At 53.0% G+C, this 16,424-nt stretch overlaps 1 protein-coding gene across 2 annotated transcripts in view; it reads right to left on the bottom strand.

Annotated features, from left to right (window-relative positions):
* HYAL2 (hyaluronidase 2) overlaps positions 1-16,424 on the bottom strand; it is a 90,384-nt gene that overhangs the window by 10,537 nt on the left and 63,423 nt on the right. The window contains exon 1 of one of the 2 annotated variants that reach the window (XM_077277064.1): positions 8,120-8,370. The exons of the other annotated variant lie outside the window; for it this stretch is intronic. Coding sequence (XP_077133179.1) covers positions 8,120-8,153 — 34 coding nt within the window. The 5' untranslated portion in view covers positions 8,154-8,370. Of the gene's footprint in view, positions 1-8,119; positions 8,371-16,424 lie in introns of those variants that run through there. 2 annotated transcript variants of the gene reach the window in all.

Below are 16,424 nucleotides of genomic sequence, written 5' to 3'. Positions count from 1 at the left end.
TGACCGGCGCCGTCCTCGGTAGAATCAGATCCTCCTCTGTGCCGTGGAGAACCCTTTGCCCCCCTGTGACCGGCGCCGTCCTCGGTAGAATCAGATCCTCCTCTGTGCCGTGGAGAACCCTTTGCCCCCCTGTGACCGGCGCCGTCCTCGGTAGAATCAGATCCTCCTCTGTGCCGTGGAGAACCCTTTGCCCCCCTGTGACCGGCGCCGTCCTCGGTAGAATCAGATCCTCCTCTGTGCCGTGGAGAACCCTTTGCCCCCCTGTGACCGGCGCCGTCCTCGGTAGAATCAGATCCTCCTCTGTGCCGTGGAGAACCCTTTGCCCCCCTGTGACCGGCGCCGTCCTCGGTAGAATCAGATCCTCCTCTGTGCCGTGGAGAACCCTTTGCCCCCCTGTGACCGGCGCCGTCCTCGGTAGAATCAGATCCTCCTCTGTGCCGTGGAGAACCCTTTGCCCCCCTGTGACCGGCGCCGTCCTCGGTAGAATCAGATCCTCCTCTGTGCCGTGGAGAACCCTTTGCCCCCCTGTGACCGGCGCCGTCCTCGGTAGAATCAGATCCTCGGAGAGATATTTCGATTGTCCCCTTATAGACGGTTATTACGTCGCCCCTCAGTCGTCTTTTCCAGACTAAATAATCCAATCCCGTAATAACGACCTTCATTTTATCATCTGCATTTTGAGATTATTCTCTTTTTGTAATATTTACCATATTTTCCAGATTATAAGACGCAGCCCAAATTTTGAGGACAAAAATAAGATTTTTTTTCTCTAATAACCGGTGGTGTTTGTTATAATGGCTGCGTGTTCTTGCTTCCCGGGGTGGTGGCTGCGGTGATGCGGGGTCCCAGGGTCGCTGCTGGGGAGGCCGGGGTGGGGGGTGTTCGGATGTGCGCAGTGCCGAGATCTCCAGCTAAGCATGCACTGCCCCCCACCGCCATTATCCCGGAGTCCACCGCACAGGAAACTACAGAACTACGGGGGGCTCTGGCAGAGCCCCCACAGCAGCGCCGGGCAGCCCCTCATCCCAGCCTGCGGCAACAGAGCCGGTGAGGTATATCCACATTATAACACGCACCCCCATTTACCCCCCACAAATCTGAGGGAAAAGGTGCGAGTAATAATCCGACAAATACGGGACATTTCTATGGTCGGAAACATTTAAGTGACAACATGGAAAAGAAAATACATCAGGAAGGCGGTGACCACTGGGACCCCCGCTCTCTGCAGACTCACTGGGGTAGAAGTATGTGACCCCCCTACACGGAATGGAGGGTCTGTAGGTTTTATCATAGGGGCACGACGTCACCTGGGAGGGACAGATATTAACCCCCTAACGACCGCCGATACGCCTGCTACCAGCGGCAGGTAAGGCGCCTGCACAGTGAGCCCGCCGAGATCTGCCGGCCGGCCCCCAACAACAATAGCAGATTCTTCCCATTGGTTCATTTTGATTACTATGAAAGACCCTATCACAGTGATCAAAATAAAAAAAAGTAAATCAACCCCCCCCCCCCCCCTTATCACACCCTTTTGTTAGTTTAAAAAAAAAGTATCTTTTTCCCCATTGGGGCTAAGGTTAGACTTGGGGGGTTTCCACTGTTTAGGCACACCAGGGGGGCTCCAAACACGACATGGCGCCACCATTGATTTCAGCCAATTTTTTGTTCAAAAAGTAAAACGGTGCCCCCTCCCTTCTGAGCGCTGCCGTGCGCCCAAACAGTGGCTTCCCCCCACACACGGGCATCAGCGCACTCAGGAGAAATTGCACAACAACTTTCGGGGTCCAGTTTCTCCTGTTTTCCTTGTGAAAGGAGAAAAAATAAATAAATAAATAAAAATTGGGGTCTAAAGTAATTTTTTTGTGAAAAGTAAAATGTTCATTTTCTCCTTCCACGTTGCTTTAGTTCTCGTGAAGCACCTGAAGGGTTAATAAACTTATGGAATGTGGTTTTACACCTGTCCACACAATCAATCACACTCCAACCTCTCCACCACGGCCAAGACCAAAGAGCAGTCTAAGGACACCAGGGACACAATTGTATCCCTGCACAGCTGGGATGGGCGACAGGACAATAGGCAGCAGCTGGGTGAGACGGCAACAACTGTTGGCACAATTATTAGACAATGGAAGAAACAAGATGACTGTCAATCTTCCTCGTTCTTGGGCTCCATGCAAGATCTCGCCTCATGGGTTAAGGAAGATTCTGAGAAAGGTCCGGAATCAGCCCAGAACTACACAGGAGGACCTGAACAATGTCCTGAAGAGAGCTGGGACCACAGTCTCACACATGACCATCAGTAACACACTACACCGTCATGGATAAGATCCTGCAGGGCTCCCCTGCTCACACCAGCACATGTCCAGGAACATCACACCAGCACATGTCCAGGAACATCACACCAGCACATGTCCAGGAACATCACACCAGCACATGTCCAGGAACATCTACAGTTCACCAATAACCATCTGGATGATCCAGAGGAGGCCTGCGAGAAGGACATGTGGTCAGATGAGAGGAAAATAGAACTTTATGGTTACAACTCCACTCACCGTGATTGTCGGAAGAAGGATAAGTTCAACCCCAAGAACACCATCCCAACCGTGAGACATGGTGGGAGAAACCTCATTCTTTGGGGGTGCTTTCCTACAATGGGGAGGAGACCACTGCACCGTACTGAAGGGAGGATGGACGGGGTCTTGTATCATGAGCTTTGAGCCAACAACCTCCTTCCCTCAGTAAGAGCATTGAAGATGGGTCATGGCTGGGGATTCCAGCATGACAATGACCCGAAACACACAGGTATATACATATACACTATACACATCACTGTACACACACAGGTATATACATATACACTATACACATCACTATACACACAGGTATATACATATACACTATACACATCACTATACACACACAGGTATATACATATACACTATACACATCACTGTACACACAGGTATATACATATACACTATACACATCACTATACACAGGTATATACATATACACTATACACATCACTGCACACACAGGTATATACATATACACTATACACATCACTGTACACACAGGTATATACATATACACTATACACATCACTGTACACACAGGTATATACATATACACTATACACATCACTGTACACAGGTATATACATATACACTATACACATCACTGTACACACAGGTATATACATATACACTATACACATCACTGTACACAGGTATATACATATACACTATACACATCACTATACACACACAGGTATATACATATACACTATACACATCACTGTACACACAGGTATATACATATACACTATACACATCACTGTACACACAGGTATATACATATACACTATACACATCACTGTACACACAGGTATATACATATACACTATACACATCACTATACACACAGGTATATACATATACACTATACACATCACTATACACACAGGTATATACATATACACTATACACATCACTGTACACAGGTATATACATATACACTATACACATCACTGTACACAGGTATATACATATACACTATACACATCACTGTACACAGGTATATACATATACACTATACACATCACTGCACACAGGTATATATATATACACTATACACATCACTATACACACAGGTATATACATATACACTATACACATCACTGTACACAGGTATATACATATACACTATACACATCACTGTACACACAGGTATATACATATACACTATACACATCACTGTACACAGGTATATACATATACACTATACACATCACTATACACACAGGTATATACATATACACTATACACATCACTGTACACAGGTATATATATATACACTATACACACACAGGTATATACATATACACATCACTGTACACACAGGTATATACATATACACTATACACATCACTATACACACACAGGTATATACATATACACTATACACATCACTGCACACAGGTATATACATATACACTATACACATCACTATACACACAGGTATATACATATACACTATACACATCACTGTACACACAGGTATATACATATACACTATACACATCACTATACACACAGGTATATACATATACACTATACACATCACTGTACACACAGGTATATACATATACACTATACACATCACCGCACACAGGTATATACATATACACTATACACATCACTGTACACACAGGTATATACATATACACTATACACATCACTATACACACACAGGTATATACATATACACTATACACATCACTGTACACACAGGTATATACATATACACTATACACATCACTATACACACAGGTATATACATATACACTATACACATCACTGTACACACAGGTATATACATATACACTATACACATCACTGTACACACAGGTATATACATATACACTATACACATCACTGTACACACAGGTATATACATATACACTATACACATCACTGTACACACAGGTATATACATATACACTATACACATCACTATACACACAGGTATATACATATACACTATACACATCACTATACACACAGGTATATACATATACACTATACACATCACTATACACACAGGTATATACATATACACTATACACATCACTGTACACAGGTATATACATATACACTATACACATCACTGTACACAGGTATATACATATACACTATACACATCACTGTACACAGGTATATACATATACACTATACACATCACTGCACACAGGTATATATATATACACTATACACATCACTATACACACAGGTATATACATATACACTATACACATCACTGTACACAGGTATATACATATACACTATACACATCACTGTACACACAGGTATATACATATACACTATACACATCACTGTACACAGGTATATACATATACACATCACTGTACACAGGTATATACATATACACTATACACACACAGGTATATACATATACACTATACACATCACTATACACACAGGTATATACATATACACTATACACATCACTGTACACACAGGTATATACATATACACTATACACATCACTATACACAAACAGGTATATACATATACACTATACACATCACTGCACACAGGTATATACATATACACTATACACATCACTATACACACAGGTATATACATATACACTATACACATCACTGTACACACAGGTATATACATATACACTATACACATCACTATACACACAGGTATATACATATACACTATACACATCACTGTACACACAGGTATATACATATACACTATACACATCACTGCACACAGGTATATACATATACACTATACACATCACTGTACACACAGGTATATACATATACACTATACACATCACTGTACACACAGGTATATACATATACACTATACACATCACTATACACAGGTATATACATATACACTATACACATCACTGTACACACAGGTATATACATATACACTATACACATCACTGTACACACAGGTATATACATATACACTATACACATCACTGTACACACAGGTATATACATATACACTATACACATCACTATACACACAGGTATATACATATACACTATACACATCACTGTACACACAGGTATATACATATACACTATACACATCACTATACACACAGGTATATACATATACACTATACACATCACTGTACACACAGGTATATACATATACACTATACACATCACTGTACACACAGGTATATACATATACACTATACACATCACTGCACACAGGTATATACATATACACTATACACATCACTGCACACAGGTATATACATATACACTATACACATCACTGTACACACAGGTATATACATATACACTATACACACACAGGTATATACATATACACTATACACATCACTGCACACAGGTATATACATATACACTATACACATCACTGCACACACAGGTATATACATATACACTATACACACACAGGTATATACATATACACTATACACACACAGGTATATACATATACACTATACACATCACTGTACACACAGGTATATACATATACACTATACACATCACTATACACACACAGGTATATACATATACACTATACACATCACTGTACACACAGGTATATACATATACACTATACACATCACTGTACACAGGTATATACATATACACTATACACATCACTGTACACACAGGTATATACATATACACTATACACATCACTATACACACAGGTATATACATATACACTATACACATCACTGTACACAGGTATATACATATACACTATACACATCACTGCACACAGGTATATACATATACACTATACACATCACTGTACACACACAGGTATATACATATACACTATACACATCACTGTACACAGGTATATACATATACACTATACACATCACTGTACACACAGGTATATACATATACACTATACACATCACTATACACACACACAGGTATATACATATACACTATACACATCACTGTACACAGGTATATACATATACACTATACACATCACTGTACACAGGTATATACATATACACTATACACATCACTATACACACAGGTATATACATATACACTATACACATCACTGTACACACAGGTATATACATATACACTATACACATCACTGTACACAGGTATATACATATACACTATACACATCACTGTACACACAGGTATATACATATACACTATACACATCACTGTACACACAGGTATATACATATACACTATACACATCACTATACACACACAGGTATATACATATACACTATACACATCACTGTACACACAGGTATATACATATACACTATACACATCACTATACACACAGGTATATACATATACACTATACACATCACTGTGCACACAGGTATATACATATACACTATACACATCACTATACACACACAGGTATATACATATACACTATACACATCACTGCACACAGGTATATACATATACACTATACACATCACTATACACACAGGTATATACATATACACTATACACATCACTATACACACAGGTATATACATATACACTATACACATCACTGTGCACACAGGTATATACATATACACTATACACACACAGGTATATACATATACACTATACACATCACTGTACACACAGGTATATACATATACACTATACACATCACTGTACACACAGGTATATACATATACACTATACACATCACTGTACACACAGGTATATACATATACACTATACACATCACTATACACACAGGTATATACATATACACTATACACATCACTGCACACAGGTATATACATATACACTATACACATCACTATACACACAGGTATATACATATACACTATACACATCACTGTGCACACAGGTATATACATATACACTATACACATCACTATACACACAGGTATATACATATACACTATACACATCACTGTGCACACAGGTATATACATATACACTATACACATCACTATACACACACAGGTATATACATATACACTATACACATCACTGTACACACAGGTATATACATATACACTATACACATCACTATACACAGGTATATACATATACACTATACACATCACTGTACACACACAGGTATATACATATACACTATACACATCACTGTACACAGGTATATACATATACACTATACACATCACTGTACACACAGGTATATACATATACACTATACACATCACTATACACACACAGGTATATACATATACACTATACACATCACTGTACACAGGTATATACATATACACTATACACATCACTGTACACACAGGTATATACATATACACTATACACATCACTGTACACAGGTATATACATATACACTATACACCGGTGTATATGTATATATATGTATATATATATATATATATATATATATATATATATATATATATATATATATACACACTATACACCGGTATATATATATATATATATATATATACACAGTATACACATCACTATACACACAGGTATATATATACAGTATACACCGGTATAACACATGTCCGGCGGTCTCCGCTGTCTCCACTGTCCCGGTGCCGCTCCCGCACTCACCCTCCGCTCCCCGCCGTCGCTCCCCGGGACACATTGTATCACTTCTCCGGTCTCGGTCCCGGGCCTTTCATTCTTCGCCCGGCACAACCACCGCTCACGGTAACAATGGGGGCGCCGCCGCTCTGTCCGGCTCTTCTCTTCATACTGAAGCTTGGGCTGTGCGGTCCCGGACACCCCTGCGAGTGGGACAGTCTATTATTAGGGGGCGGAGTCGGAGATTAAAGGGACAGGCGCCCAGGCAATGAGCCCCATGCGTCTGTAGAGTGCGAGCTCCGCGGTCGGCGCGCGTCCTGCTGGGCACGGGTCACGTGATGCCGCCGACTGTGAGCGGCTCCTGCAGGTGCGGATCACGTGGTATCTTCCTCCAGGACTCTCACTGCCGTCATCACAGACATCTCATGACGTCACTACTCGCCATGGCAGTCATATTGGCCTGTGCGGTGTCCAGTACATGGTCAGCTCCTGCGTCAGGGCTGTATATACCCGCTCCTCCAGAGGCGCTGCCAGGCTGTGGGGGGGATACAGAGGAGGAGCTCCCGGGCTGTGGGGGGGATACAGAGGAGGAGCTCCCGGGCTGTGGGGGGGGGATACAGAGGAGGAGCTCCCGGGCTGTGGGGGGGATACAGAGGAGGAGCTCCCGGGCTGTGGGGGGGATACAGAGGAGGAGCTCCCGGGCTGTGGGGGGGGGATACAGAGGAGGAGCTCCCGGGCTGTGGGGGGGATACAGAGGAGGAGCTCCCGGGCTGTGGGGGGGGGGGATACAGAGGAGGAGCTCCCGGGCTGTGGGGGGGATACAGAGGAGGAGCTCCCAGGCTGTGGGGGGGATACAGAGGAGGAGCTCCCGGGCTGTGGGGGGGGATACAGAGGAGGAGCTCCCGGGCTGTGGGGGGGGATACAGAGGAGGAGCTCCCGGGCTGTGGGGGGGGATACAGAGGAGGAGCTCCCGGGCTGTGGGGGGGAAACAGAGGAGGAGCTCCCGGGCTGTGGGGGGGATACAGAGGAAGAGCTCCTGGGCTGTGGGGGGAAAGAAGAGGAGCTCCCGGGCTGTGGGGGGGGGGGATACAGAGGAGGAGCTCGTGGGCTGTGGGGGATACAGAGGAGGAGCTCCCGGGCTGTGGGGGATACAGAGGAGGAGCTCCCGGGCTGTGGGGGGATACAGAGGAGGAGCTCCTGGGCTGTGGGGGGAAACAGAGAAGGAGCTCCCGGGCTGTGGGGGGGATACAGAGGAAGAGCTCCTGGGCTGTGGGGGGAAAGAGGAGGAGCTCCCGGGCTGTGGGGGGGGATACAGAGGAGGAGCTCCTGGGCTGTGGGGGGATACAGAGGAGGAGCTCCCGGGCTGTGGAGGGATACAGAGGAGGAGCTCCCGGGCTGTGGGGGGGATACAGAGGAGGAGTTCCCGGGCTGTGGGGGGATACAGAGGAGGAGCTCCCAGGCTGTGGGGGGGATACAGAGGAGGAGCTCCAGGGCTGTGGGGGGATACAGAGGAGGAGCTCCCGGGCTGTGGGGGGGATACAGAGAAGGAGTTCCCGGGCTGTGGGGGAATACAGAGGAGGAGCTCCCAGGCTGTGGGGGGGATACAGAAGAGGAGCTCCCGGGCTGTGGGGGGGATACAGAGAAGGAGTTCCCGGGTTGTGGGGGAATACAGAGGAGGAGCTTTCAGGCTGTGGAGGGGATACAGAGGAGGAGCTCCCGGGCTGTGGGGGGATACAGAGGAGGAGCTCCCGGGCTGTGGGGGGATACAGAGGAGGAGCTCCCAGGCTGTGGAGGGATACAGAGGAGGAGCTCCCGGGCTGTGGGGGGATACAGAGGAGGAGCTCCCGGGCTGTGGGGGGGATACAGAGGAGGAGCTGTGGGGGGGATAAAGAGGAGGAGCTCCTGGGCTGTGGGGGGGATACAACGGAGGAGCTCCCGGGCTGTGGGGGGATACAGAAGAGGAGCTCCCGGGCTGTGGGGGGATGCAGAGGAGAAGCTCCCGGGCTGTGGGGGGGATACAGAGGAGGAGCTCGGGCTGTGGGGGGGATACAGAGGAGGAGCTCCTGGGCTGTGGGGGGAAACAGAGAAGGAGCTCCCGGGCTGTGGGGAGGATACAGAGGAGGAGCTCCAGGGCTGTGGGGGGGATGCAGAGGAGGAGCTCCCGGGCTGTGGGGGGGATACAGAGGAGGAGCTCCCGGGCTGTGGGGGGGATACAGAGGAGGAGCTCCTGGGCTGTGGGGGGAAACAGAGGAGCTCCCGGGCTGTGGGGGGGATACAGAGAAGGAGCTCCTGGGCTGTGGGGGGAAACAGAGGAGGAGCTCCCGGGCTGTGGGGGGAATACAGAGAAGGAGCTCCGGGGCTGTGGAGGGGATACAGAGGAGGAGCTCGTGGGCTGTGGGGGATACAGAGGAGAAGCTCCCGGGCTGTGGGGGGATACAGAGGAGGAGCTCCCGGGCTGTGGGGGGGATACAGAGGAGGAGCTGTGGGGGGGATACAGAGGAGGAGCTCCTGGGCTGTGGGGGGAATACAGAGAGGGAGCTCCGGGGCTGTGGAGGGGATACAGAGGAGGAGCTTGTGGGCTGTGGGGGATACAGAGGAGGAGCTCCCAGGCTGTGGGGGGATACAGAGAAGGAGCTCCCGGGTTGTGGGGGGGATACAGAGGAGCTGTAGGGGGATACAGAGGAGGAGCTCCTGGGCTGTGGGGGGGATACAGAGGAGGAGCTGTGGGGGGGATACAGAGGAGGAGCTCCTGGGCTGTGGTGGGAATACAGAGAAGGAGCTCCGGGGCTGTGGAGGAGATACAGAGGAGTAGCTCGTGGGCTGTGGGGGATACAGAGGAGGAGCTCCCGGGCTGTGGGTGGGATACAGAGGAGCTCCCGGGCTGTGGGGGGGGGATACAGAGGAGGAGCTGTGGGGGGGATACAGAGGAGGAGCTCCTGGGCTGTGGGGGGATACTGAGGAGGAGCTGTGGGGGGGATACAGCGGAGGACCTCCCGGGCTGTGGCGGGATACAGAGGAGGAGCTCCAAGGCTGTGGGGGGGATTCAGAGGAGGAGCTCCCGGGCTGTGGGGGGGTCGGGATACAGAGGAGGAGCTGTGGGGGGGATACAGAGGAGGAGCTCCAGGGCTGTGGGGGGGATACAGAGGAGGAGCTCCCGGCCTGTGGGGGTGATACAGAGGAGGAGCTCCGGGGCTGTGGGGGGGGGGATACAGAGGAGGAGATCCCGGGATGTGGGGAGGATACAGAGGAGGAGCTCCCGGGATGTGGGGGGGGATACAGCGGAGGAGCTCCCGGGATGTGGGGGAGGATACAGAGGAGCTCCCGGGATGTGGGGAGGATACAGAGGAGGAGCTCCCGGGCTGTGGGGGGATACAGAGGAGGAGATCCCGGGCTGTGGGGGGGATACAGAGAAGGAGCTGTGGGGGGGATACAGAGGAGGAGCTCCTAAGCTGTGGGGGGATACAGAGGAGGAGCTGTGGGGGGATACAGCGGAGGAGCTCCTGGGCTGTGGGGGGGATACAGAGGAGGAGCTCCCGGGCTGTGGGGGTGATACAGCGGAGGAGCTCTCGGGCTGTGGGGGGATACAGAGGAGGAGCTCCCGGGCTTTGTGGGTGGGATACAGAGGAGGAGCTCCCGGGATGTGGGGGGGATACAGAGGAGGAGCTCCCGGGCTGTAGGGGGGGTAGGGATACAGAGGAGGAGCTATGGGGGGATACAGAGGAGGAGCTCCGGGGCTGTGGGAGGGATAACGAGGAGGAGCTTCCGGCCTGTGGGGGGGATACAGAGGAGGAGCTCTGGGGCTGTGGGGGGGATACAGAGGAGATCCCGGGATGTGGGGAGGATACAGAGGAGGAGCTCCCGGGCTGTGGGGGGATACAGAGGAGGAGCTCCCGGGCTGTGGGGGGAATACAGAGGAGGAGCTCCCGGGCTGTGGGGGGGATACAGAGGAGGAGCTGTGGGGGGATACAGAGGAGGAGCTCCTGGGCTGAGGGGGGAAACAGAGGAGGAGCTCCTGGGCTGTGGGGGGAAACAGAGGAGGAGCTCCCGGGCTGTGGGGGGGATACAGAGGAGGAGCTCCTGGGCTGTGGGGGGAAACAGGAGGAGCTCCCGGGCTGGGGAGGATACAGAGGAGGAGCTCCTGGGCTGTGGAGGGGATACAGAGGAGGAGCTCGTGGGCTGTGGGGGATACAGAGGAGGAGCTCCCGGGCTGTGGCGGGATACAGAGGAGGAGCTCCCGGGCTGTGGGGGGATACAGAGGAGGAGCTCCCGGGCTGTGGGGGGGATACAGAGGAGGAGTTCCCGGGCTGTGGGGGGATACAGAGGAGGAGCTCCCAGGCTTGGGGGGGATAGAGGAGGAGCTCCCGTGCTGTGGGGGGATACAGAGGAGGAGCTCCCGGGCTGTGGGGGGGATAAAGAGGAGGAGTTCCCGGGCTGTGGGGGATATAGAGGAGGAGCTCCCAGGCTGTGGAGGGGATACAGAGGAGGAGCTCTCGGGCTGTGGGGGGGATACAGAGGAGGAGTTCCCGGGCTGTGGGGGGATAGAGGAGGAGCTCCCGGGCTGTGGGGGGATACAGAGGAGGAGCTCCCAGGCTGTGGGGGGATACAGAGGAGGAGCTCCCGGGCTGTGGGGGGATACAGAGGAGGAGCTCCCAGGCTGTGGAGGGATACAGAGGAGGAGCTCCCGGGCTGTGGGGGGATACAGAGGAGGAGCTCCCGGGCTGTGGGGGGGATACAGAGGAGGAGCTTCTGGGCTGTGGGAGGAAACAGAGGAGGAGCTCCCGGGCTGTGGGGGGGATACAGAGGAGGAGCTGTGGGGGGGATACAGAGGAGGAGCTCCTGGGCTGTGGGGGGAAACAGAAGAGGAGCTCCTGGGCTGTGGGGGGAAACAGAGGAGGAGCTCCCGGGCTGTGGGGGGGATACAGAGGAGGAGCTCCTGGGCTGTGGGGGGGATACAGAGGAGGAGCTCCTGGGCTGTGGGGGGAAACAGAGGAGGAGCTCCCGGGCTGTGGGGGGGATACAGAGGAGGAGCTCCTGGGCTGTGGAGGGGATACAGAGGAGGAGCTCGTGGGCTGTGGGGGATACAGAGGAGGAGCTCCCGGGCTGTGGGGGGATACAGAGGAGGAGCTCCCGGGCTGTGGGGGGATACAGAGGAGCTGTGAGGGGGATACAGAGGAGGAGCTCCCGGGCTGTGGGGGGATACAGAGGAGGAGCTCCCGGGCTGTGGGGGGATACAGAGGAGCTGTGAGGGGGATACAGAGGAGGAGCTCCCGGGCTGTGGGGGGATACAGAGGAGGAGCTCCCGGGCTGTGGGGGGGATACAGAGGAGGAGCTGTGGGGGGGATACAGAGGAGGAGCTCCTGGGCTGTGGGGGGAATACAGAGAAGGAGCTCCGGGGCTGTGGAGGGGATACAGAGGAGGAGCTCGTGGGCTGTGGGGGATACAGAGGAGGAGCTCCCGGGCTGTGGGGGGATACAGACGAGGAGCTCCCGGGCTGTGGGGGGATACAGAGGAGGAGCTCCCGGGCTGTGGGGGGGATACAGAGCAGCTCCTGGGCTGGGGGGGGGATACAGAGGAGGAGCTGTGGGGGGGATACAGAGGAGGAGCTCCTGGGCTGTGGGGGGATACAACGGAGGAGCTCCCGGGCTGTGGGGGGATACAGAGGAGGAGCTCCCGGGCTGTGGGGGATACAGAGGAGGAGCTCCCGGGCTGTGGGGGGATGCAGAGGAGGAGCTCCCGGGCTGTGGGGGGGATACAGAGGAGGAGCTCCCGGGCTGTGGGGGGGATACAGAGGAGGAGCTCCTGGGCTGTGGGGAGGATACAGAGAAGGAGCTCCTGGGCTGTGGGGGGAAACAGAGGAGGAGCTCCCGGGCTGTGGGGGGAATACAGAGAAGGAGCTCCGGGGCTGTGGAGGGGATACAGAGGAGGAGCTCGTGGGCTGTGGGGGATACAGAGGAGGAGCTCCCGGGCTGTGGGGGGATACAGAGGAGGAGCTCCCGGGCTGTGGGGGGGATACAGAGGAGGAGCTCCTGGGCTGTGGGGGGAATACAGAGAGGGAGCTCCGGGGCTGTGGAGGGGATACAGAGGAGGAGCTTGTGGGCTGTGGGGGATACAGAGGAGGAGCTCCCAGGCTGTGGGGGGATACAGAGAAGGAGCTCCCGGGCTGTGGGGGGGATACAGAGGAGCTGTGGGGGGGATACAGAGGAGGCGCTGTGGGGGGGATACAGAGGAGGAGCTCCTGGGCTGTGGGGGGAATACAGAGAAGGAGCTCCGGGGCTGTGGAGGAGATACAGAGGAGTAGCTCGTGGGCTGTGGGGGATAAAGAGGAGGAGCTCCCGGGCTGTGGGGGGGATACAGAGGAGGAGCTCCCGGGCTGTGGGGGGGGGGATACAGAGGAGGAGCTGTGGGGAGGATACAGAGGAGGAGCTCCTGGGCTGTGGGGGGATACTGAGGAGGAGCTGTGGGGGGGATACAGCGGAGGACCTCACGGGCTGTGGGGGGATACAGAGGAGGAGCTCCGGGGCTGTGGGGGGGATTCAGAGGAGGAGCTCCCGGGCTGTGGGGGGGTCGGGATACAGAGGAGGAGCTGTGGGGGGGATACAGAGGAGGAGCTCCCCGCCTGTGGGGGTGATACAGAGGAGGAGCTCCGGGGCTGTGGGGGGGGGGATACAGAGGAGATCCCGGGATGTGGGGAGGATACAGAGGAGAAGCTCCCGGGATGTGGGGGGGGATACAGCGGAGGAGCTCCCGGGATGTGGGGGAGGATACAGAGGAGCTCCTGGGATGTGGGGAGGATACAGAGGAGGAGCTCCCGGGCTGTGGGGGGATACAGAGGAGGAGCTCCCGGGCTGTGGGGGGGATACAGAGAAGGAGCTGTGGGGGGGATACAGAGGAGGAGCTCCTGGGCTGTGGGGGGATACAGAGGAGGAGCTCCCGGGCTGTGGGGGTGATACAGCGGAGGAGCTCTCGGGCTGTGGGGGGATACAGAGGAGGAGCTCCCGGGCTTTGTGGGTGGGATTCAGAGGAGCTCCGGGGCTGTGGGGGGGATACAGAGGAGGAGCTCCCGGGATGTGGGGGGGATACAGAGGAGGAGCTCCCGGGCTGTGAGGAGGGTAGGGATACAGAGGAGGAGCTGTGGGGGGATACAGAGGAGGAGCTCCCGGGCTGTGGGGGGATACAGAGGAGGAGCTCCCGCGATGTGGGGGATACAGCGGAGCAGCTCCCGGCCTGTGGGGGGATACAGCAAAGCTGCTCCCGGGCTGTGGGGGGGGGATACAGAGGAGCTCCCGGGATGTGGGGGGGATACAGCGGAGGAGCTCCCGGGTTGTGGGGGGATACAGCGGAGGAGCTCCCAGGCTGTGGGGGGGATACAGAGGAGGAGTTCCCGGGCTGTGGGAGGATACAGAGGAGGAGCTCCCGGGCTGTGAAGGGGATACTGAGGAGGAGCTCCCGGGCTGTGGGGGGGGGATACAGCAGAGGAGTTCCTGGGCTGTGGGGGGGGATACAGAGGAGGAGCTCCCGGGCTGTGGGGGGGATACAGCAGAGGTTTTCCCGGGCTGTGGGGGGATACAGAGGAGCTCCCGGGCTGTGTGGGGGGATACAGCGAAGGAGTTCCCGGGCTGTGTGGGGATACAGAGGAGGAGTTCCCGGGCTGTGGGGGGGATACAGAGGAGGAGCTCTCGGGCTGTGGGGGGGATACAGAGGAGGAGCTCCCGGGCTGTGGGGGGGATACAGAGGAGGAGCTCCCGGGCTGTGGGTGGGATACAGAGGAGGAGCTCCTGGGCTGTGGGGGATAGAGCGGAGGAGTTCCCGGGCTGTGGGGGGATACAGAGGAGCTCCCGGGCTGTGGGGGGGGGAAACAGAGGAGGAGCTCCCGGGCTGTGGGGGGGATACAGCGGAGGAGTTCCCGGGCTGTGGGGAGATACAGCGGAGGAGCTCCAGGGCTGTGGGGGGGATACAGAGGAGGAGTTCCCGGGCTGTGGGGGGATACAGAGGAGGAGTTCCCGGGCTGTGGGGGGATACAGCGGAGGAGTTCCCGGGCTGTGGGGGGATACAGCGGAGGAGCTCCCGGGCTGTGGGGGGGATACAGCGGAGGAGCTCGCGAATGGTAGGGGGGATACAGAGGAGGAGCTCCCGGGCTGTGGGGGGAATACAGAGGAGCTCCCGGACTGTGGAGGGGATACAGAGGAGGAGCTCCCGGGCTGTGGGGGGGATACAGAGGAGGGGCTCCTGGGCTGTGGGGGATACAGAGCAGGAGCTCCCGGCTGTCGGGGGATACAGCGGAGGAGCTCCCGGGATGCTGTGTGGGGGATATAGCGGAGGAGGTCCCGGGATG

The sequence above is a fragment of the Ranitomeya variabilis genome, chromosome 8 (assembly GCF_051348905.1).
Source record: "Ranitomeya variabilis isolate aRanVar5 chromosome 8, aRanVar5.hap1, whole genome shotgun sequence".
Classification (NCBI taxonomy): domain Eukaryota; kingdom Metazoa; phylum Chordata; class Amphibia; order Anura; family Dendrobatidae; genus Ranitomeya; species Ranitomeya variabilis.
The sequence above is the reverse complement of the archived record's forward strand: the minus strand, read 5'-3'. Positions and strand labels throughout refer to the sequence as shown.